Here is a 26,287-nt window from a genome sequence, read left to right on the forward strand (position 1 = left end):
GGCAATAGTAGGACTCAGAACATTTTTGGAACATTTGGAAACATGTGGAAAATCTGAGGTACAAAAGAAGTCACTAATTACTATATCTTTGAAATAGCAACAAGATTTTCTCCCATAAACTATTGCAGTCAGCTTCAGTGTTTAGGGGGAAAAAAATTTAGAAAAACCTCAAATCAGATTAAGAAGTTATTTGTACCACAGAACAGATAGTCAAGATCATGATTTTCTTTCTAATTTCTTTATCAACTTTTATTATTCTGATTTGCCTTATAGCTACAGGACTCATTTATTATTCTAATTTGCTTCTGGTTATAGGAGTCATTTAAATTTAGCAAACCATTAGGAAACCATCTAACATGTTGGTAGTTAAGTCTTTCTTCTGGAAACGTGGTCAAAAATGACAGCTTGTATGTAGAGCTCTGTCTGGATAGGGGTTCTAGTAGAGTTGTCACCTGGTTGAGCCTAAAATACATAAATCATATCGTTAATCAGTCCAGTCCATGTAAATAATTAGCATTAAATGAATTTTCTTCGTGCTTCAATGTTGTAGCAAACAGAACTAAGAAGGCTGTGGCCATGGAGATATGTTTGTGTTTCCCCCCAGATTCTTTTTCTCAGGAGCGGTAATAATTCCAATCAGGAGCTTTGAGGCCCTGGGTTGTGACATTACTGAAAATATCTAGGATCAAAGCAGTGTTCCCCAGGTTCATGCTTGTCTAGACTCTGCTGAACCCCATGGGTCACTAACTCTGCAAAGTTCCCAGGGGAGGGTTTTGTAAACACATGTGATTGCAGGGTAATAAGTCAAAAAGAATGCTATCTTGATTTCAAGTTTGTCAAATAAAAATGTCTCAAGTTTGGAACTGGTTCAGACTAGTGGAACTAACTACCTGTCCCTGGTGGGTTTCATAAAAAATTTCTTATCAGCTTAAAAACTATTTGATCTACTTTTTTCCCCCTTTGTATTGTAATCTGTGAAAAAAGGTTTGGTCCTTTTGCCTTTATTCACGATAGTCTGTCATGCTTACAGGCTCCTAGGGAATGCCTATGGGGGCAAGTGTTCACTAATGTGGTACTGGTAAGAGAAAACAGATGCTAAATGAGTCAGACAATATCTACAATTGCAAAATATTAGTCATTGGGCCTTTTCTATATTTGAAGTACAAAAGAATGATGTTACTCGCTCTCTCTCCTTCTCTTGTAGGAAGAGATGATAAGAAATTTAGATCTGGGACTAGAGAGAAGCTTTGATATTGCCTTTTCCCCATAGTATTCATTTTCTTACACTAGTGAGAAAGAATATATATGACCCATCTTTGGTTAAATAGAGTTTGTAAAATTGTAAAGATTTTGAAATGGGTAAAACAAAAAGAGTGGGTGTCTCGGGTGGCTTATCCGTCCACGTTTTTGTGCCATTTTACAAATCTTTAAGTTGGAGAAAACTGATAATAATGCAATATATTCTTGTCTACAAAGATGCAAATTAATTGCGCCCAGTGGCATGCAATTGATTATTGCCCTGTATTGGGACCTGCTTTGTACCAATTTGTAAATTAATTTTACATATTTTCCTTTTTGCTATTTTTGCATTTTGTTTGTGTTTTCGGAACTTTTACAATGAATAAATTATTCCCCATTGGTGACAACAATGATTCGAAATTTGATTTTACGTCTTAACCTTAGTGATCTCTGTAAATAGATTAATAGATAACCGAGATTTATTCTTTCTTAAGGGAGAGATAACAGAGAATCTGATTTGTTAGCAGTTTTTCTTTATTTGTTTACTTGTTTACTTTGAAGAAGTAGAATCCCATGTGCATCAGGAAAGAGGACAACTCTTTGATATATGGACTGGTAACTTCTTTGCATTTACTTTTGAACTTTGGCTAATGTTTAGATTTGAAGCTATACGTTTCCTGCATGTCTGTGTGTATATATGCTTAGAATTCAGAAAGACCTTTACTTCTTTATGTGTGAGTATATAATATTTTCCTATCTCTGGAGGAATTCATAAATTAGATTTAAAATTCTCCTAAATTAAAGAAACTCTGTTCTGATTGGCCTATAGAGTTCTTATACAAATAAGTTCTTATGTAAGTCAAATATTTATAAACTTCCAGGAAAATATGGAAATTAAAGTTTGGATACTTTAAATGTGCTATCCTTAAAAAGTTATTCTCACAGAAATGTTTAAACAACTTAAGGTCATATAATTGAGATAAATATTTGGTAAATCAGACTACTGTAATAATTTTGGTTTAATGCAAACAGCTTGTCCTCTGATTTATCAATGTTAGGTATAACATAAGCATATACAATTTATTCTACTGTACTTGGGTTTACTTTTTTTTAACTTATTGAGATATACTGGTCAAATAAGCTAACGTTACTCTGACACAATCTTTAAGATAATGAGAAATGTAAGTCTGTATTCAACAAAATCAAATCATTTTTCTGACAACTTTATGTCAACAGTAATTTTGTTTTTTACTATGTCAGCTTGAATATAATTCCCCAGATCTTTAAGTAATATAAAAACTTAGACGGCTGTTAGGTTGAATTACATAATGAATATTCATATGATATCCAGATAGTTTCTAATTATCATAGAATACTGAAGATTTGATGCCTAATTATTAGGAATAATTTTAAGTTTATATACTTTGCTTATATCCAATGGAAAGTTCCTATCTTGGGTCATGTTAATGAACTGTTCATTTTGTCTCTTTAAAAAGATCTGTGTGTGGCTGTACAAAGATGTAATATAAACTTTGCTCGTCTATTAAAATGCTTTTGGGAGAGAGACAGTACTTAGTTACCCACCTCTAGTTTTCTCTATGAAATAGAAGTTACTTTGGTTGAAAATCACAATTAATATGAATGGTTGAGACTACATCATAAGCAATAGGGACAGACTAATACCACTGTCTCTTTGCTTTTGTGTTTCAAAGAGAAAGTAGTTATATCCTATAGTGGAGGCTTTAAAACAGTATATAGTAGTAATTGTACATATCTATATACACATATAACACATTTATATATAACATACATTTATATATTTATAATTTATATATTTATAAATATAATTTATATAATTTTTATATATTTATAATTTATATATGTTTATATATATAAAGTCACTATTATAGGAACTTCCCTGGTGGCGCAGTGGATAAGAATCTGCCTGCCAATGCAGGGGACACGGGTTTGATCCTTGGTCCAGGAAGATCCCACATGCCGCGGAACAGCTAAGCCCGTACACTACAACTACTGAGCCTGTGCTCTACAGCCCGTAAGCCACAACTACTGAGCCCACGTACGTACCACAACTACTGAAGCCTGTGCTCTGCAACAAGAGAAGCCGCCACAAGGAGAAGCCTGCGCACGGCAACGAAGAGTAGCCCCTGCTTGGCGCAACTAGAGAAAGGCTGCGCGCAGCAACGAAGACCCAACGTAGCCAAAAATAAATAAAATTAAATCTTAAAAAAAAACCACTGCTATACACCGTTATAATTATACACAATATATATTAAACATAACTATATAATGTATATATAGTAGTGCTTTTCAGGCTTTTCTTTTTTTCTCTTTTGTTCTATCTCAGAACCTCTGTAAAATCTTGGGACTTACTGAAGACCACAAAGAAATTTTATGTGGATTATAACTGTCAATATTTACCATACTGGAAGTGGAAATTGAGCAAATTTAAAATACTGATTCATTTGATTATAGCTATGATGAATATAATTGAAATGTTAACAGAAATAACATCTTACTATTAATATAAAAATTATTTTGAGTTCATGGATCTCCTGAGAATTGCTGTGATATGAAAAAGCAAAATGAAGGACAAAATTTGGAAGTAAATTTTCCTTTCCTTGGTTTATAGTACATGAGTCTGAATAGAAGTGATGAAATGTGCTAAAATTTTAGTTAAGTTTGCCCTGTCTTGATGGACTTGATTACTGGCTAATTCCTTTGCCTACTATATGAAAGTCTTTTCTTTTCTTTCTTTTTTTTTATACCTTCTGTGTAATCTGTCTAGGTAGCAAATTGTGTCTTACAAGAATAATTTTCTGTGCTTTATGATGAATTTATTACATCCTTGATTGTTTAAGAAAGAAAAAAATAAGAAACAAATAAAAGAAAACAAAGAACAAAAATTCCTCACTTATAAAGAGCTAAGGTTCTTTACAATCATGTTAATGTAATGTTTATTTTTAAATGTTTTATTGTCTTAAATGTTTAATTAGTTAACTCAGTATTATTTTTTGTAGCACCCTGATCCTATCTTAATCAAGTGTCCAAATATCTTCTGATAATTTTTTTCCTGATTTTTGACTTTCCATTATTGGATCCTAAGTATAGAAAAATTAAATAAAACCTTCCAGATATATTTTACACCAGAAGCTATATTTGCGATTTCCCAGAGGGACCCTGGAAAAATCACAAAGATTTATTTTTTCACCTTTGAAAAGAGGTGCCAGAAAGAATTAGATTTTTCTGTAGAATTCTGTGGGAAGAGTTGTTAAATCAGAAGAGGTGCTCAGCCTTGCCGAGGTTAGATTTGTATAGGTATAATGTTATTAACATAAATATTTCAGATATTTTGTGTGCTTTTTGGGAAGTCCCTGGAGTTATGTCATTGCCCTTCCTGTCTTATAATATGGCTTTACCCTCAGGGAAAACACTGATTGCAACTCTTAGGAATATTTTCATCAGGTTTTGTTGTATTTAGCAGAGTTCTGGTGGTACTGAGCCTGATGATATTAGACAACAGTAGTATAATGTTATCTGCCATAATTTCAGCTCTTGTTTTTAAAGATACAAATGTTTAGGTCTTACTGCAGACTTACTGAACCTCTTACTTGATGTTCCTGTTATAAACAATTATATCTCAGGATTATTTTACATCATATCTCAATAGTTCTTCCTCTATAAAATTATTTTCATCTATTTTTCCGAATCAAGCACAGCACTCACAAACTTCTTTTAAAATAAATTTAATCATTATCCTTAGATGGTTTGTCATATTTTTTTGTGGGGGGGGCAGGGAATGGCTTTATCATCTTTGTTTTGCATACCACAGAAAGCACTAACCATTTTGTTTTCTGCATTTTTCTTATTATGAACCCTCATCAGACTGTTCACATTTGAAAATTATTAGTAATAAATCACTCAGCCATTTTAAGTCCCTATCACCTACAGATGGTATTGTTTTACTCTGATGCTTCCTTGAAGTCTCTCTTATAGTTACAGGTGAGAATCTGTGTCTTCAACTAAGAAGAAAAGTGTCAGAATATTGTAGAAAAGAACTATACCAGGTACTTCAATTATTGACACTTCAAAGCTGAGCTGACATAGATTAGACAACTTCCAAACTGCACCGCCGATTTCCAGGTCCTGTTTTGGCCAAACGAGAGGACTGCATAGGACAGCTAACCAAAGATCCAGTGGAGCAGGAATCAATTATAATAAGACTGAACGAACTAATAAGAGAAATTATATTGTGGCTATTTGTCTGGAATATTCTTGATATTCTTTTAAGCTTCTATTTTCAGATATAAAAGAACTACCCTATCTCTCTCTTGTTAAGCAATATGTAACCCATTGCAATTTAGTAAAGTCTGCTTTTGTAAACTGAAGTGAAACATTTTTAAATGATATCTGATTCCCACTTCTCTTCCAGGATTCAGAAATTTATATTAAGTCTCCTTACTTTCCACGGCCATTTAGTTATTTGCATAGGTTCAACAATGCTCTGTCATCTATAATTGTACATAATATAATTGTACAAATTATAAAATCAGGGCCTTGACTAGAATGTCATACTTGAAAATAATGCTTATTTAATCAGGTAGAAACAGCCACTCTTTTCAGGGATTAAGTTTGACTTTACTTATGGAAGCAATGTCTACGAAGCTCTGGCCTATTTCTTGACTTAAAAAGTCCAAGAATATTATATATTCTGTGTAACTAACTTGAGCATTCCTTGGGCTTGGTTTCCTAGCCTCAAGTCAACAAATAATAGAGGTTTTTAAAAATCCAACTTGAGAGTTCTTATGAAAATTTCCAAGCACAGTTTAATTTAGTATTTGTTCAAAACTGTATGGATTTAGGGTTTACATGGGCAACTTAAGGTGTCCAGTATGGTAAATAAAGTTTTTACTTCACCTATGTAAAAAATCAGCCAACTCTAATGAGACCAGCTTTATTTTATAAGAATAATCTTTCTTTGAAATTATTATGATAAAAAGAGGGGAGGAGACTGTCAGGGAAAATTGTGAGAGACTGTGAAACGGCAAAAAACAAATGGTGACTATCTTGACTACTCACTAATTTAGGTTTTCTCACCTTTGATTGATATTACAACTCTGTAAGTTGTAGAAATCTGATAATAATGCAAATACTTCTTGTCTGTATAAATGCAAAGCAGTTGTGTTTGATGGACTGCAACTAAGTTTTGCACTGATTTTGATAGACCAGTTTTGCATCTAGTTGTAAATTCATTTCAAAATTTCTTTTTCCCTTTATATGTCTCTGCTCTGAACTCTTCTTGGAATCAATAGTAACATCTACCAGTTCCTCATTAATTAATGAGTTAAAAATCTTTGATACATGCTCATTTTATATCTATATCCTCAATGATAGATAACAAGAATGCTAGAAATAATCTCACATATACAACAATAACAACAATGAACAATGCAGTTGGTTGAGAAAATTCTGCACTTAGAAAACTCTGACTCCAAGTTCACAGCACTGTAAGGACTTGCTAAAAGACTTCTGCCTGAAGTCACTACTAGGTCCCAGGAGAGATGGGGACTCCTAAGCCAAATATAAAATATGAGTAAAACAAGACACTGGGATAAGATCATTGGTTATAAATTGCTGAAAAAGAATAATTGACCAAACAAAGTAAAAAGACCCTAACCTTACTCTACAAAATCTGAGAAAAGTTATAGATTTAAATGTATAAAGGAAACCGTAAACCAATCTACAAGAAAATATCATTAAGTACTTGCCCATTCTTAGTATGGGAATCTTTTTAAACATAGAAACATGGGAAGAAACCAGAAAGGGGAATCAATAGTTTGGACTATATAAAATTTAAAATTTGTATGCCAAAAATATTATAAATGTGAAAAGATAGATATCTAAATTGGAATGTGTAACGAAGAAATATGAAAGCCAAAGATTTTCTACCTTTCATACTTTAAATTTAATGAAAAAAAAAAAACCCTACTAAAACTCCATAGAAAAGTGTGTAGAGGGCAATATACTAACATGCATGTGAAAGAAATGTTCATCCCTGATAATAATTGAAAATGAAAATCAAAGTGACCCTCAATTAATCTGAACTATAAAATTAACAAAGCTTCAAAAGTATGCAAAATAAATAGAGCATGGTTTGGGGGCAGTCTTAAACAGTTCAGGTATAATTGTAAATTGATATGGGTTAACTGCCAAGTGATTTGACAATATCTCTCTAAAGCTTTACAATGTATGTATCTTTTGACTAAGCAATTTCCTTTTTAAGAGTCCATCTTAAAGAAAAAAATCAGAAGCTTGGTTATAGAGAGTTGTTATTTAAACTTAGGGAGAAAAACAGAAACCAACCTAAATGTCCATCAGTGGGAAATTCTTATATAAATGATGAGTACTTTACAGGGTAGAATATTGTTTTACAGCTTGCCTTTTCCATTTAATAGTGTAAATAAGCATCTATCCATACTAGCACATCAACTTCAATAAGTATAGCTTTAACTCATTTTTAAAGCTGCTTCATACTATTTCACTGTGATGATGTATCATAATTTATTTAATCATTGCCCAGTCATGGACATATGGATTATATCCAGTTTTTAACTATTCCAATAAAAAAATGAAATTCTTTTAGAACTTTCATCTTTTTCTAAGTTGATACACCACCAGGAAACAATATCTATTCACAGAGCACCTATTCAATAGCACATTAAACACGTTCTCTCATTTAATCAGCACAACAGCCTTGTGTAAAATGGTTGTTTTTTACAGATTTAACAGATGAGAAAACCGAGGTAGAGAAGTGCTCCGAAGGGGTTAAGTAATTTGCCTTAATCACGAAGCGGATAAGATCTATTTAACTCCAACTCATTTTACCTATTGCCCCTCTTAAACAGCTTTTCCCTGCCTGAGTCCTGGTGGTTATTCCCCACACTTTCCCACTTGTCCTGTTATTCTTCTAGCCCCTTTCAATTGATCCCAGGCATTTTGGAGAGCCCTTAGGTCTTCAGTTCTCAAGTGGAATTCGTTAAGAGACTTAGACAGGTCTTGTGGATATCCTAAAATATTATTATATTACTCTGTGTGTGGCCCCATGTGTGCATTTTCTTTTCTGAGCAAATCCATAAAATGTATCAGATTGTTAAAATAAGTTGTGTTTCCCAAAAGGTTAAAAACCTATTCTCTGGAGAGCAGCTTCACGTGCTTGTTAAGGCAGTGTTCTGGGTTACCAAGTTGGGGCTGCCATTTGTTTGTTTGTTTTATTGTGTTTTTTACTCTTGCTTCAGCTATTTGAGGCTATGTGTATCACTGAGGCCACCAATATTTATGCTGAAGACATCCCAAGCAGCAGTAACCATTTAGGAGTTATCAACATGAGATTTTTCTCTCTTGCCAATGGACTTGATCACTATTCATGCTAGTGTGTTCCATGTTCCAATATATTTCAATATCCCTCAACCTGCTTTAGGATTTTAGTGACTCAGAAACTGTAAGCTTCTGCTGGGGTGGTGAATCGTTAAGGAGCTGACTATGTGTTCAGCTGTTGAGACCCAGAAGAAATCGTGCTCTCTTTGAATTAGAAATGATCCATTAACTGTGGTCTTGCACCAACAATGACTCCACGCCTGACTCTGTGTTTCTGGTGCCTGCTTCTCTATCATTAGTAATCAGTCTTTGAAATCATGAAGGAAACAATTATTTTGTTCTTATTTAAACCTTTCATTTAGCCAAGAAACTAACCTTCCCCTCTTTCCTTCCTTGTCCTGATTTGTGACAAATTTTGCAAAAAAGTGAGCATGAATTGGGGCTAAAGCTCTCTTCCTCAAATTTCTCCATTCTCATTTCTGTTTTGGCCTGTTTTACCATTGGCATAATGTTTGATTAGGCTTTCCTAGTCGGAGGCTTAAAACAACAATTTTCCTTTGTCATGTATGTTTTATTGAAATATGTACTTTTCTTTTCACAGCAGATATTCAACTTGGACAGTGAAGGGTTATCATTCATACTTTCATTACTAAGCATTGATATATATATATATATATATATATATATATAATTTAAAATTATATATTTAATTTTTTTCTTTCCTCCAGCTCACCTTTTCTGTGCTACACCTTATATATGAGTTCATATATTGGACACTTAACAACAATGTGCTTATCTCTAGGGGTTGTTGCATAATACTGCATAAAAATTAAAATCAGTTTTCCGGGTTGAGAAGAGGTCATCACATTTAAGCTTTAGGAGTTTTAATTCATAAAAGCCAAGCTCTGTTGTGTAATTTTTAATGTATTCCTCAAGGCCATTGATTTTAGCAGTTAGTTGAGTAAATACTTAATTTATATGTGGTGGACTTTCAGTTCAGGTATACCAGGTGATTGCCCAGGGGAGAAAATGTTTAAAAGCTTCTTAGTATGTGGGTGTTTTAGGGCTATAATCAACCAAACATTCAATAATTTGGGCAGCAAAACCAGAAAGTTGGCAAGGCCTCCGCTTTACTTAATAACTGTGACTGTGCCACTGTTAAAAAGCAACTTTTACAAGAGCTCTCTGAGGAAAATCCAGGAGCCAAAAAAGTGGTGCTGGTGATTCAGTAAGTATCCCTTGCCCCATTAATTCAAGTTTGCGTGGAGTTGAGGGAACGCTGTTGGAGACTTTGAAGAAATCATAGCTTCTCTTAAACCTATTCTAGTCAATATGGGTTCTTTTTAAAACTATCCAATAGGAAATATACCTTGGCGCTGTAAAAAGACAGACTGTAAAACTGAGGACCTTCAGTGAGGGTGGAGCTTCAAGAGAATAAATTCGAACCATCTGCGGAAAGGATGTAGGAATGTTATTGGCCACCATTTTGAGAAGAGAAATTTCAGCCTGTGACAGGCTCCAGATGATTTTAACATAGTCAATGAACTGGGAGGCAGAATTAGGAGGCAATTAACACCTTTCCTATTAATAGTAGCAAGTGTTTGGGTGGGGGGTTGTGGAACAGAGGAGAGAGGAGCTGTGAGGAGGTATTGCTGGAATCATCCTCTAAATTCAGCAAACAAACAAGCAAAACCCCCCAAAACAAAAACATATGTTTTCATTAGAATTTAATTTTAAACGTTGTTCACCTAGATATTGTTTTGCTCATAGAAAAAGAAAGTAAAATGTGGCTTTTTGATTTTTTGTGTCTTTTTGCATCTGTATCATATACGATAATGACTATACATTCATTTTAAAAAATAATAAAATACCAAGAACCTAACACAGTGCCATCGCCCTGGACACCTAGAATCAGCACTCCAAAGTTCAGCAAAGGACCCCCAGGGTTAACTCACCTACCAAGGACAGAAAAGCACCAGAGTCGATTACTCTGGCAATTTTCAACTCTTTAAAAATAGCATTAACTCTACATATGTTTCAAATGTCTAAGATCCTAAAATAGTTTAAAGTTAACCTCAAAAGTTTCCAGGATATTTTTGGCCCTGCTATTCATTTCTTTAGCAAATATTTAATATTCAGTTTATTCATTCCACAGATGTTTACTAAGCACCTGCCATATGCTAGCACTAGAGACCAGAAAGGGTTTCTGCCCTACGTTTCAGTTTATGCTTTATAAGTCTCTGTCATGTATGTTTCATATAAGCCTCTGGGCAAACCTACCTGACAAAATGATTCTTGATGAGGCCATGACAGCAAGAATGAGTACCATCACCCTTATTCTATAATGATCCAAGTAAGTAAGGAAAAATAGCGGCAATTTATCAGTGGAAGCATCTACTGCGGTCATTCATATTACTGTGGAGGTTATCCAGAAGCCTTTGCTGTACGGTTTGTACTTTGTAGTCAGTTTGTGCAGTCTCAGGAATGTGTAATTTAGACTACTTAAAATTAATACTGTTGACTTAAAAGGTGTTTTAGAGGAATGAAGTTTGATTATCTTATGGACATATGGTAAGGTGAAACAATAGCTAATGATATATCACTATGAAAAGCAGTATATATCAAATCCAGCTAATCTTTAAGCTCACCTGAGGAGACATTTAAAAATACTCTTGGGCATATATCTGGAGAAAACCATAATTCAAAAAGACATATGCACCCCAATGTTCACCGCAGCACCGTTTACAATAGTCAAGACATGGAAGCAACCTAAATATTCGCTGGCTGATGAATGGATAAAGAAGATGTGGTATATATATATACAATGGAATACTATTCAGCCATAAAAAAGAATGAAATATTGCCATTTGCTGCAACACAGATGAACTTAGAGATTATCATACTAAGTGAAATAAGTCAGACAGAAGACAAATATCATATGATATCATTTATATCTGGAATCTAAAAAAATAATACAAATGCACTTATTTACAAAACAGAAATAGACTCACAGGCATAGAAAACAAACTTATGGTTACCAAAGGGGACAGGTAAGGTGGGGCATAAATAAGGAGTTTGGGAGTAACATATACACAGTACTACAAACAAAACAGAGAAAAAACAAGGACCTACTGTATTAACAAAGGGAACTATACTCAATGTTTTGTAATGACCTATGTGGGAAAAGAATCTGAAAAAGAAAAAAAAAATAAATGTAGAACTGAATCACTTTGCTATACACCTGAAACTAACACAACATTGTAAATCAACTATACTCTAATAAAATAAAATATTAAAAAAATACAAATTCCTGGGCCTTGCCACAGACCTATGCAGTTTGAACCTCTAGGGGGTGGAGCTTAGTGTTCTCCTGATTGGCTGGCGTGAGGAGAGAGGAAGGGGAAATGCTATATAGAAGTGAAGGAAATTGCTACTAATCAAGCCATGGTGGGCTGGATGTTGATGAAGAGCTCTTGTGATAACAGTTTGCATTCCAAAGTAGCACATTTTTAAGTTTGAACAGTTGTGATTTTCAAAAAGGGGAGACTGGGTTGGGGAGCGCCTGCTGTATAGACAGGAGTATTGATATGTAAAGAGAAAAGAAATACATCCTGCTAAATCAATGCACGGTCTGCATTGCATATTGTCCAAGTTCTGTGACACTCAGGGTGAACCAGAAAGGTTTATGCTATAATAATGTCTTTTGTTTCAATTTCTTACATCTAATAGAAACCACGCATCTCTAAGATCTTTTAACATTTTTGTTTGTTTGTTTGCTTGTTTTGTTATCAGCTATTTATCAGGGAACTATATTCAAATGCACTCTATTAGACACTAAACAAAGTAACAAAAAGGAGCCTCTGTCTTACTGAATTTCACATTTATCATACAATTGATTTTCTTTTGAACACCAATTGGAGTTTAGCCAATGGAAAAATAACCTCCTTTCAAAATGTCTTAATCATTTTTGTACTCAGAAATTTTGATTCTAAGTTATAACACAAATGGTACAGATTTTCATTGAACTGTGCAGAATGGCAAAAACTCATTAGATTTGGCTTCCACTCTTGGAGTTCAATTTTCTCTCAAAACTTCTCTGCTATTTCTCTCCTTCCTGTACCTTGGTCTCAACCCTGCTTGCAGTTAAGAATCACCTGAGAGCTTTTAAAAAGTATGGATGCCCAGGCCTTCCACCCAGGCCAATTAAACTAGAATCTTTGGGGATGAATCTTTGGGGATCAAATATTCTAAAACTTTCTGGGTGATTCTGATGTCTGGCCCATGCTGAGAATGACTCTTTAGCCAAAAGGAGCTCCTCTCTCTTCCCATGTAGCCGCATGCTCTGTGCTTCCACACCTTTTATGTGATGTTCCTTCCTATCAGAATACTCCTCTGCTCCAGTCCTCATGTTTTCACCATACTCATCCTTCAAGATCCAGTTCAGATGCCATCTCTTTCACTAACTTTTTTTTGAATGCCTTAGGTCCAAAGTAACTTCTGCCTCCTTTGAATTCCTGGAGCATTTTCTTTCCTCTCAGGTCACTTTCCAGCTTGCCATTTCTGTGCGTATTTTATGTTCTCACCCGCCCACCAATTAACCTATAAGCTTTTTAGGGCAAGAAACCCACCTTTTGGGTCCACTTTTTATACCTCACAGTGCCCAGTAGTTACTCAGTAAACATCAGACGAGGAACAGGAGGATGGAAGGAAGAATGAAGAGGCGACAGACTGACTAACATCCATCCACCTTTTTCTCTATACTCATCCAGCACTAGAACTAACTCTCTTTCTCTTTCCTAAGTGTTGGAGTAAAGTGAGATCCCTCAACCACTTTTTCTTCATTGATATATTCTCTAAGTTTTGTCTTTACCTGGATGGCCAGGTAGTTGTGATACTAAAAACGTAACTCAGAAACATCCTAACTGGGGTACGGCCCCTAATTCTGGTTCTCTTTGCTCTTCACCTGGATTACTGTTATGCTCTCATTTTCTCCAGTCTTTCTCCCTAGTCTGTCATAATCTACACCCTCTAATCTCCTTAAAACACAACTTTCTTCCTGTTATTTCCCTGCACAAGAGCCTGGGCATATTTCCCTATTTCCTGTCAGGTCTACTCCAAGGTCTTCATCAGTCTTGCATTCAAGGCTTTTCATGACCTTTCCATGCTCAATTCCCATTCTGCTCCTTCTCCAAATGAATTCAGCAGCCAAATTGAACTATTTAGGTTTTCTTTGTCTTTGTTTTACGCTCATCAACCTTATCTTTGTTAATAGGTTTCATTCCTGGCATTATCTTCTTCATCTCTATGAGTTCAATTCTTAATCATTCTTCAATTTCAGTTAAAAGATTACCTCCTCTATTAATAATCACCTAATAATCCCCAATGTTGTCCCCTCACCGTCTCCTTTCCACTGGCTCCTGACTAAGATCAAAAGTCATCTCTTCTTCCACTGAATCCCCAAAGCATTTCTCTTTTTTGCAACATACCACTTTCTTCCTTATGTTGCAGTTATATTTTTTACATGCCTGTTTCCTTAAAAATCTTTCAAGCACTTAAAGGGCAAGGGTTGAACTCTTGCTCATCTTTACATTCCCTATGGTGTCTCAAATTTATGTTTAAGCTCCATCGCTAGAGTCTACTAATGATGAACTCTGTGACCTTGAGCAAGTCATTTAACCTGTTTGTGTCAATTTGTTCATAAATCAAAAACATATTCTAATTTAACAGTCTTAATTTGAGACAGATTAAATTACATATTCCTGGGACTGCATAAGAACACTTGAAAGCACATACCAAATAAAGGTTTCTGCATAACCTCAACAAAGCCTACAATTATGGCAACACTAGCTGTTTCCACCGATAAGTTCCTGTAATTTATTTTCTGACTTACTTGGATCAGTACAGAGTGGTGTGACTGTACCCTTTCTAGCTATCTCTGTTATCTCAAGCATCAGTGACATAATCCACTCCTCAACTTTGAATTACTATAGCATTATATTTGTGTGTTTGGAGGGAATCATTCATTTAATCATTTGTTCCATGAATATTTATTAAGTACCTATTAACCAGACATTTTTCCAGGTGATAGGTTCTCACATTAGTTAACAAAATAGGGGAGGGGAAAGGAAAAACGCTGGTGTAACTGTGGAAGATGTTTCCTATTTTAACCATTTTATACAATCTCTCATCTTATTAGTAGATCATGAAGGTTTTAGACCACCTATGTTAGGCTAAGACTCAAAGCAAACTCTTTCAGGTTAATGTTTCCTAAAAGCAAAAGAAAAATGCCTAGTTTTTCTCATTTGTCCAGATAGTGCAGAGGAGTGAGTGCAAACTGCGTCCCCTCAGTCCTTCTAAAGGTATTACAATGGAAACATTTTGGTGGGTGTGAATCACTTAGACAAGCATTCTTCACTCAAAAGTAGAAACTGACCTTATTTGTTCCAGATGTTATACAGCTGCAGGGAAGTTAAAGCCAGTGGTCCTGTTTTCAGTGCAACCAAACTCTTATTGCATTGGGAATTTATTAACCAATGAACTCATATTACTTGTTCTAAGACCTGCACAATTTTCTTTTTTCCATTCTTACCATTCACAAACAACTATGTTTCATAGGAACCATACTTCAGAATTAATGAGTCTACATCTGTGTTGTACAAAGGAAACATATCCTGTTTACCAGTGTTTCCACTTTTCATTTATCTTGACCCCTTTAATTTTAAGCATAAAATATTTCAAAGAGAGTACTTGAAGGAGAGTTGAGTTGTGCTGTTCTTACAACATTTTATAGCACTTTAACTATGGAGTTATTAGAAGGTGCTCATCTTAGGAAGAATTGTCAGCAAAATTATTAAGAAGAATACTGATTATAAAAATGTAACTCGTATCGTTGTTTGTAGTTCAAAAACTTGACATATTAGCTTATTTCTTGACTCTCCTGCAGGCCTGTAAGAGCTGCTATGTGGATGCATGAAATATAAAAGGATCACGGCTCTTTGACGAGGGTGAAAAAGCTAAGAAATCAGGTAGGTGATGTACATGCTACTTTTATATCTAGTCCATAAAAAGGAAAATATATGTGTTATATTTTGTTTGAGAACACTTGTGTTTGGGAACAGAGTACCAGATCTCTTGAGATTATTGTGTTTTTATAGATAAGACTTTTTCAAATTATGGTTCATGGAAATCTACAGCAGAATCACACTGGCCACTTATGAAAATATGTACTTCTGGGCCCAGTTGAGTCAGAATCTCTGTGAATCACGTCTGAGCCTGTAGAAGGACTCCAGAGATCAGAAAACAATGATAACAACAACAACAATAGACTCTCATCTTCCAGTTGTGAACAGTAAAGCCTAGGGAGGTAAAGTGAATTTCTCAAGGCCATGCAGCCAGTTAATAGTAAAGTAAGGCCTAGAATTTTGTTTATTAATGCTGAGACCGACATTCTTTTCCAGTAAGTTTTTATCTTTAAAAAGATAAGCTTAAAATAAAATTTAAAGAAATAGAAGTACCCAAATATCATTGGATGTCTCACCCAATAATTCTTTACTTTTATCATTAATTAACCAAATCCTTGTTCATTCTCCAAGATTTTGGAAGTAACTTTCCTTCAGACTCATCAGGAATCTTTTGAGTTATAAGTAAAATCTTCCAGGAAAAAAGAGGAAGACATTATATTTCATGGATTGTGGACTAAGTCTTTGAAAGATCATGATTCATTACTTTGTAAATGTGTGTTTTAGTTAAAGTTATTTGAACCAGTCAAGCAGCAGTTTGGATTCAATAATGATTCTTCAAAGACATAGACAAAAACTCTAATTCATGACATACATTCTTGATATATGTATATGGTATCAGTTAAAATAGAGCCCTAAAAGAGTCTGTGTGATATCATTCAAAACTGATTCAAAAATTTGTTTCATACATCTTAATGATGCTATAAATCAATTTATATCTTTTCTTATGTACATAGTTTAGCCTTCAAAAAGGAAAAGACTCTGTGAATGCTATTTATTAAGTTTTCTGTAATTTGCCTCAAATGATAACATGTTGACACCCATCTATGATGGGTATAGAGGCACCACCAGAGAGAAAATGCACTCATAAACTTCTCCGCTATTCATAGATTCATAATAAATATGGCCCTATTGATGTTCAGGTCCAGTCCCTCATCTTACTAATGAGAAACCTGAGAACAACAAAAAAAAGAGTAGTGTTCTTTTGAAGGAGATAGCGTTGTGTCAGAAACTGTCACCATGGTTGTTAACTCTAACTCTCCCCCTCCCCCGAGGGAATGTAAGCTGTGGGGAAGTGTTATCTTTGTCTCACAGGAAACCACCAGAAGAGAAAAACAAGAGACCACCAGAACTGGTTAGAACCGGCCAAGTCTAAAATGGCTGATGACCTGGTCTTCAGTAGACCTTGAGCCCCATCATACACTCATTGTAATACACGAGCATGCTAAGTGACACGCCTGCCGGTGGCCATAACAGGAAGTACCGCACCATAGAAGGAAAAAAAGAAGGTGGCAACCAGTTCCAGGAAGAACCCCGCCTATTCCCAGAAAGCCAATTCATATGCCTCCCTGTCATTAACCCTACCTTTAAAAATCTTGCCTTGATCACCCCCTGACTAGAAGTTGATTTGTGAACTAAGTTCCGGCTTCTCCATTCTCTGGTCACTGAATAAAGCTTGTGTTATTTCAATCCCAGCATCAGTTTTGTTATTGCCTGTGCAAATCTGAACAGGAAAAGAAGCTCCCCTGTCAAGGCAGGGGTCTTCAGCCAGGCTAGGGCACAAGGGTGGGGGGTTCCATAAGGCCAATCTAGTAACAGAACTGCTAGGTGTCTACCCAAACCTCTCTTCTCCCTTTTGTAGAACTCTTGTTTCTAGCAGGACATATGGCTACCTAAATAAAGATTACATTTCCCAGCCTTCCATGTAGCAAGATATGGCCGTGTGACTAAGCTCTTGCCATGGAACATAAGTGACCATGAGTGTGGTAGCTTTGGGGAAACTTCCTTACAAGGCAGTAGGGGCATGTTCTTTGTACCTACTCACCTTCTTCCATACATTCTGTTTAAAAGGTGGTTGTTTTGGCTGGAGATCTATGTTGGCCTAAGAGGATGAGAGCCACCTTGGCCCAGATGACAGTGTAGCTGCCACTCCAACTTTGGACAGCCACTATATAGACTTACAAGTGAGAGAGAAAGAAGTCTCTTTTCTCTTTAAGTCACCAGCTTGGGGTTTCTTGTGTTTGAAGCTGTATCTGATTCAGACAAGAATCTATTTCATGCTACAAAATTTCCTTTATTCATTTTTTGAGCACATAGTTACTAAGTACTTTTTATGAGCAAAGAACTACATTAAGTGGATATGAAACTAAATATTTCTTATTTTGAAAAACTTTTTGAAAAGGTTTTAGATTAAGACTCCCCTTTACCTTCGGTCCATCCTTTACCTACCCCAGGCATATCACACAATTTTATTCCTTCACTATGAAGAACTATTTCTCTTGACTTTGGATTTTAGACTGATACTGTCATGTGAGTAACATGTTTTCCAAAAGTTAGAAAAAAAAACCACCAAAGCAACCCAAGCACATACGACTTTTACGTTTCAACCTTCGCCCCCAGCTATATGACAAATCATGATTAAAAGTCATGATGTAAATGTAGTCTTTGAAAATATGTAAGATGTAAACATTTGTCTCTGAACAAATTCAAAATATCATGGCACATGTTTTTAAAATATTTAAATCAAATGTATTTTCTAAGTTAATGCTCAGAAATGCACTAAACACAACACTGTTTTCAGTGTTAGTCACATAAAAAAAGGTACGTATGTGAGGTGAGAGTCTCTCTTCCCTAAATGACTCATCTCCCCTTTCAGAGCAGAAAGTTACTGGACTCCCTAGAATCAGAGCAAACAGATTTGCTGTCACTGGCTCCCTTACCTAATTCTGCTGTCAGGCATGGAGAAGTGTTCCCACATGTGAGTTCCATTTAAATTCCTCCCAAATTCTTCTTTGTTGATTTCTGATAATTTATTGTTTTGAAGTTTTTTTCTTTAAGGAGAGTAGATGCTCTAAGTTTCCACATATCTTTTCACTTCTAAATTTAAAAGCTTAAGGTCAAATATTTAATAATTTTTGAATGATGGTAGAGATACAATAAAATTTGAGGAGATACCTAAGTGTAAAAGCAGACTTACCTTAGGGTCCACGTTGAGAATTTTTCTGTCTCTTTTGTATTTGAAAAGTAAGCCTTCTGGATTATCAGCAATCACTTGGTAGTTGGGAGTTGAATTCCAAACAGCAACATGACTGTCCCAGTTGTAAAAACTATAGAAATAAATATTTATTAGGAATTAATATGCATAATGAATTAAATTGACAAATATATTTCAGAAAATATTTGGGGCAGTTCAGCTTCAAAATAAATGGATAGGATCACAGTCTATATAACCATGTAGACAACAAGTGTGATTAAAATTCTTGCAGAAAAGATTAGACTGGGTTATTTTCAAATCATTTAGATACATATTTATGACTGTTTTGCATGATTTCCTGGTTTGGACACTCTAGGACCTAGGACCTATTCCAGTATCATATTCCCAGGAAGTCAAGAAGAAAATTGATGCAATTTAAGGCTATTTCTTCTAGTTCAGACTCTTCAGGATATTGAATATTCAGGGTATTAAGAGACTGTTTACTGGAAGGAAAGGCAGGCTAAGTCACCTCTTTTCATTCAAAACAAATTAATTCATTTCTTTAAGGTTCTATTTTTCAATAATATGTTTCCCAGGCAGTAAGAAAACTACTTGTGTTTGAGAGGTTACCAGAGGCCAGGCATGATGTGATGTATTCTAAAACAACACCCATATGAATTTGCTCTTATTTCACAGACAAGGCAAGGATACTACGGGAGTTCAACTAGCATAGTTAACACCCTGCAACTAATACATCATAGGGTTAATATTTCAACCCAGGTCTGTGTGTTTCAAAGCATATGCATGTTCTTTCTACTGTTCAACATTGCCTGTTCAATCCCTTCTTTGGAGGTTCGTCTATGGAAACTTTCTATTTTTTTCCATCTCTTATTTTATACTTACTTGTCAAAAACAAATATAATGCTGTTATGTTCATTGGAAGTATCCTCAATACACTTATTTTTACATATCTTATTCCCATTAACACATTTCTAATATTATGTTTGCTTTTAAAATGACAGCCACAGAGATAAGTCATGTAGAGCTCCCAGCCCAGTATGCCTCTCAAATATTTGTAATATTTATTTTTAATCATTTTCCCCTTATCCTATTTCTGGGTTGTTTTTCCCTCTATTACTCCTCTTCTTCATTTTGAAAGAGTAGATTTCATTGATTAAACTCACTCTGAATTACATTGTTTTCTGAGGCATCACCTTTTTGCTACTACCTGAAAATGTAATATGTTTACCCTCAAATTTTTTAATACTCAGAAAAAACTGATTATATAGATCATATATTTATATCTTTGGGGGTGCATATTAGTGAGAACTATTCTCTCTCTTCCCCTCTTACTCCTTCTATGGCCAAGACATTGGAGTGTCTGCCTTTTCTGAGGCACAGAGTTAGGAAAAGTGGTTTTCCAACCATCTCTGTCTGTTTAATCAAGCCTCTGCAAGAGAGCAGGAATGACTATCTGATTAGTGAACTGAGAAAAGGAGCTAAACATTCATGGCTTTCTAGGTCCTCACTTTAGCCAGCTTTCATGAGTGAAGTTTATCATGGCAGGCTCAATGCCCAATAGGGTGATGATAGGAGAGCAGCCTATAGTACTGGTGATAAATTCAATCCAGTGGTAAAAGTATTACAAGCCAATTTGACTATGCACCCAAGTTGGGTCCCCCAATTCAGTTTAATTCATAATAAAGAAGATAAATTGACCTCTATTCTCCTGGCTGTTCAGTTAGGAGATTCACAAATTGGAATAGGGGACATGGGTATGATCCTCAACTATATATATATATATATATATATATATATACACATATACACATACATATATTTCTGAGATATATGGATATACATAATCCCAATAAAATGCTTGAGTCATACAGGCAGATTTTATATATATACACTTTATCAGAAAAAGTTAATTTGTGTAGCACTTGGTACTTTTGATGAAGTGATTTGGATTGTTAATCAATACTTTTGTTTTACTAGGCAGGGAAGGGAAACAGGTTTCATCTCACATGCCAATTCTAATAGCTAATAATTATTAGTATTTAATAAAGATAACTAACACTTATTTAATAAGCACCACACATGTGTTGGGTACTGTTCTGAGACTAATGAATCTATTATCTCATCAACCTTATTGTCAACACCATGAAGTAGGCATAAAACTATCCCCTTTTATACATGCAGAGCCCAGGTGATCTTGAAGTGTACTTGTGGATGAAGATGAGGGACTGGATTTGAGAAGACATTGAAAAGTGGATTTAATGGTTATGAGAAAGACATCAATGAGATAAGAGTCTAGGATTACTCTCAGATTTCTGGTTTGAATACATAAGTGGATGGAATTATCTACTAGGAACTAAAATACAAGGTAAGGAACAGATTGTAGGAGGTGGGGTGGGGGGCGTGTAGTTCAGTTTTAGACGTCTTGAACTTGAAATCCTTATGAAATATCTAAGAAAATGAAAGCAAGGATCTTGGTTTGTGTTGTTTACTGCCCTATTTCCAATTCCTTTTTTCAGACCATGCCTCACAATGGTAGATGCTAAATGCATATTAATGGAAGAAATAGATAATGGATGAATTTCTGAACTTAGAGACTTTTCTTAGATGGAGTAATGTATCTAGAAGTATCAGCAGTGTTTAAATTCAAAGAGGTGACTGAGATGGACAAAGGAGAAGATGGAGATAAGAATGAAATCTGGAACATCAATTTTATCGAGTAGGAAGAGGAATCAGCAAAGGAGAGTAAAAAACAGTGATCTGAAGCATCAGAAAGAACCAGGAAAGAGTTACTTTGTTGCAAAAACTGAAGAGAGGAGAATATATCAAGAAATAGTACTTTAAGAAAGACAATAGTGTCAAATGCCTCATATATTAGATAAGGCATGAAGAGAGTTCATCAAAATTTGCACTTGGAAGGATATTACAGGAAAAGCAGTTGCAGTAAAATGGTGGGAGCAAAATTCAGTTATAGAGAATTTAAGGGGAAGATGGGAACAGATTACTGAATAAAAAATTCCTTTATTAATTTAGTTATAAAGTAAACAAGAAAACTAGGGCAGCACTGGGGATATAAAAAATTAAAGGTCAGCTTTTTTTTTAAAAAAAGATGAAATATTCTTGAACATGTTTCCATGGTGTGAAGAGGGAAAAGTAGAGAAAGCAGGATCCTAAAGAGGCAGGAGCTATAAAAAGGCTTTGCCATAAAAAATTCTATATGAGAAGATGTATCTAATATACAACAGATCTATGATATTCCTATATATATGTAGGTTAATTTGATTTTAGTAAGAATCCTGCATATTATTTATTACTATTCCTATTATATAGATGAGTGAACTGGAGCTAAGAGAAGATAATAAAAAATTTGAAGTTTACATTACTAGTAAGTACTAGAATACAGTCTCAGACCTAGTCTATAGAATCTAAAACAAGTACTTTTTCTAAAAATTTTTATTTTATTGTGGTAAGAACACTTAACAGGAGACTTGCCCTCTTAACAAATTTTTAAGTGTACAATACATTATGTTGACCGTAAGTACGATGCTGTACCGCAGAGCTTTATAGCTTATTCATCTTGTTTAAGTGAAACTTTATGCCTGTTGATTATTAACTCCTCAATTCCCCCTCCTCCCCAGCCCCAGGTAACCACCATTCCATTCTTTGAGTCTACGAATTTGACTATTTTAGATACCTCATATAAGCGAAATCATACAGTATTTGTCTTCCTGTGACTGGCTTATTTCACTTTTCATAATGCCCTCAAGTTTCATTCGTGTTGTCACATATTGCAGAATTTCCTTCTTTTTTAAGGTTAAATAATATTCCATTGTATGTATATACCACATTTTCTTTTTCCATTCATTTGTCAATGGACATTTAGGTAGTTTCCACATCTTGACTGTTGTGAATAGTTTCTTTTAGTCCACATATAGTTGAGTGTTGTTTTTTAAAATCCATTTAGCCACTCTGTTTTTTGATTGGGGAGTTTAATCCATTTATACTTAAAGCAGTTATTGATAGGGAAGGATTTACTCTTGCCATTTTATTAATTGTTGTCTGTTAGTCTTGGAGTTCTTTTGTCTGTCTTTTCCTCTCTTGCTGTCTTCCTTTTTGTTTTGTTAATTTTTTTATTGATATATTTTGAACACTTGATCTTTTTCTTTTGTGTATCTTCTATAAGCATTTTTTTGTAGTTACCTTGGGGTTAACATAAAATATCTTATAGTTGTAAATGTTAATTTTAAGATGATAATAACAAGTTTAATCACATACACAAACTTTACATTTTAACTTCTCCCATTCATGTACTTCATGCTATTTTCAAAATTTATATCTATTCATACTGTGTATCTTTAACTTTTTTGTTATAATTATTTTTTAATACTTTTGTCTTATAATTTTTATAGTAGAATTAAAAGAGATTTACCCACTGCCATTACAGTAATACACTACTCTGAATTTTTTTTATATATTTACCTTTATCAATGAGTCTCATACTTTCTTATGCTATCATGTTTCTTTTTAGCATCCTTTCATTTTAATTTGAAGAACTCCCTTTAGCATTTTTTGTAGGGCAAATCTAGTGGTGGTGAACTTTCTGAGCATTTTTTCTGTGTGGGAAAGTCTTTATCTCTTCTTCATTTTTGAAGGACAGTTATTCTGGGCATATTACTCTTTGGTAGTAGCTCTTTTCTGTCAGCAGTGTGAGTCTATCATCCCACTCCCTTCTGGCCGGCAAGGTTTCTATTGAAAATCTGTTAATTGTCTTATAAGAAGGCGAGGAGGGTCCATTGGATATGACAAGTTGCTTTTCTCTTGCTTCTTTCAAAATTCTCTCTTTGTCTTTGATTTTTGACAATTTAATTATAATGTGTGTCTTGAAGTAGATTTCTTTGATTTATCTGATTGGTGTCCCTTAAGCTTTTTGGATTTGGATGTCCATTTCCTTCCCCAGATTTTGGAAGTTTTCAGTCATTATTTCTTCAAATAATTTTTCTCATCCTTTATCTCTCCTCATTCTTGGAATACCATAATATGTGTATTGGTTCCTTGATGGTGTCCCATAACTCTCTTAAGGTTTTTTCACTCTTTTTCATTGTTTTCTTTTTGCTTCTCTGACTTAATTATTTCCAATGACTGGTCTTTGAGTTCATCGATGTTTTATTCTGCTTAATCTAGTCTGATGTTGAAACACTTTAGTGGGTTTTTTTTTAAGTTTAATTATTGTCTTTAGCTCTATGATTTCTGTTTTGTACTTTTTAATATTTTTTCCTTGTTGAATTTCTCCCTTTGTTCATGAATTGTTTTCTTGACCTCAGTGAGCACCTTTATGACAGTTATTTTGAATTCTCTTTTAGGTATACTATCAGTACCTTTCTTTAGTGTCAGTATCTGGAGATTTATCTTATTCCTTTTGGGGAGAACATTCTTGCCTGATTCTTGATTTTCCTTGACTTTCTGTGTTGCTGCCTGCATATTAGACAAAGTAGGCATCTCTCCCAGTCTTCATGGACTGGCCTTATACAGGAGAAGACCTCCACCAAGCAACCTGGACAGAGATTCACTGGCCTCTTCTAACTTTTTCCCTCCCCAGGGAGAAGCAGGCAGCTTTGGGTTTTGTCACTTGCTATGTGATGAGCAGGGAGTAAGATCTATGTATGGTGTCTACCAGCCCAAGCTGCTGTCGCCATTTTCCTCCAGGTGCATGGAATGTGCCTGGCCCACCAGAACTCCAAGACTGGCAAAATTGAAGTTAGTCCTCTGGGGACCCCCCCCCTTAGAAGAGCTGGGAGTCTGGATACACAGACCAACCCCTGCCTCCCTTGGGAGAAGCTGAGAGTTAGGGTGTTTCTTTTTCATAGTATGGTGCTATGCTGGCAGTAGGGATTCCAGTAAGAGGGTGTCCCAAACCTCTCTACTGGCTTTGGTGAGGCTTGCTTTGCATTTTCCTGGGGATACAGGGACCTTTCAATTAGTTTCTGGATTTATCACAAAGGGAATTTGTCTAGGAATTCTTGCTGAACCTGTGTATTTGTGGGAGGAGAGTCCAGGGCTTCCTACTCTGCTATCTTGCTGATGTCACCAATCCAAATGCTCTTTTTAATCTGCTGTTTCTTGATTTCTTTTATTTTTAGTTAATTTTTATTGGAATACAGTTGCTTTACAATGTTGTGTTAGTTTCTACTGTACAGCAAAGTGAATCAGCTATACGTATACATATATCGCCTCCTTTTTGGATTTCCTTCCCATTTAGGTCACCACAGAGCATTGAGTAGGGTTTCCTGAGCTACACAGTAGGTTCTCACTATTTATCTATTTTATACATAGTATCAATAGTGTATTTATGTCAATTCCAATCTCACAATTCATCCCACCCCACCTATCCCCCTTGGTATCCATTTGTTCACTATAAAACTTTTCCTAGAACTAACAAACATATAAATTTCAGCTAAACAAGGAAAAGACAGAAAGAAAGAAAGAGAGGGAGAGAGAAAGAAGTAAAAAAGGAAAGAAAGGAATAAAAAGGGGAAAGGAAAGAAGAGAAAAGAGATTTAAAAACTTCCCCAAACTTAGATTCTCTCCAGGTCATCACACTTTTCTCCTAATATATTATAATTAAATCTATCTTCTCTATGCCAACTTACCTCGACCGCTGTTCCATCTCAGTTCTCTCACCTGAGCTGCTTATCCACATGACTTGCTCAAGTAAATACTCACTGGGATAAATCATAGACTCCTCAATCTCAACATATTAGAAAATAAATTTTTCCCATCTTCCAAACCTGTTTAAACTTGCTGTACTCTCTCTATCAATAAGTGGCGCTCGAGCTTCCCTGGTGGCACAGTGGTTAAGAGTCCACCTGACGATGCAGGGGACACGGGTTCGTGCCCCGGTCTGGGAAGATCCCACATGCCGCGGAGCAGCTAGGCCCGTGAGCCATGGCCGCTGAGCCTGCACGTCCGGAGCCTGTGCTCCACAATGGGAGAGGCCACAACAGTGAGAGGCCCGCGTACAGCAAAAAAAAAAAAAAAAAAAGTAGCACTCAATAAATGTTCATTGACTAAATTAATGATATATGTCCATCTCTATTATTATTTGTGATACAGCTGATTACAGTATTTTTAATTATTACAGAATTAAAATAAAGAAGTAGCAAGAAAATTTATTTTAAAATGTAATTAAGAGAATTGATCTAGAACATTGATCTGGGACTTAGGAAATCTAAACCCTCATGCAGTGGTTTCAATTTTCTCTTATCTAAAGTTTAGAGGTTGAACTATATATTGCAAAGGCTCTTTACAATGGTAATAGACTGTTATTATGAAAGCCTCCTTTGATTCAATGGGTTCTTACACGTTATTTTAATTTACGTCTAAGTGGTCACGTCTAGAAAATACTTGTAGAAAAGTTCAAACATACTGT

The 26,287-nt window shown here is 35.1% G+C and overlaps 1 protein-coding gene across 3 annotated transcripts in view; it reads right to left on the reverse strand.

Annotated features, from left to right (window-relative positions):
- Positions 1-222: 222 nt before the first annotated feature.
- CFAP299 (cilia and flagella associated protein 299) overlaps positions 223-26,287 on the reverse strand; it is a 613,297-nt gene continuing 587,232 nt past the window's right edge. The window contains exons 5-6 of one of the 3 annotated variants that reach the window (XM_029235809.1): positions 18,847-18,976; positions 223-462 (exon numbers count right to left, since the gene is read on the reverse strand). In XM_029235809.1, the coding sequence (XP_029091642.1) occupies positions 367-462; positions 18,847-18,976 (226 nt within the window). In that variant the 3' untranslated portion in view covers positions 223-366. The remainder of the gene's footprint in view (positions 463-18,846; positions 18,977-26,287) is intronic. The other 2 variants (XM_029235810.1, XM_029235808.1) reach the window with 2 other exon arrangements.

Source organism: Monodon monoceros, unplaced genomic scaffold (assembly GCF_005190385.1).
Source record: "Monodon monoceros isolate NGI ecotype Baffin Bay Population unplaced genomic scaffold, NGI_Narwhal_1 Super_Scaffold_20, whole genome shotgun sequence".
Taxonomy (NCBI): Eukaryota; Metazoa; Chordata; class Mammalia; order Artiodactyla; family Monodontidae; genus Monodon; species Monodon monoceros.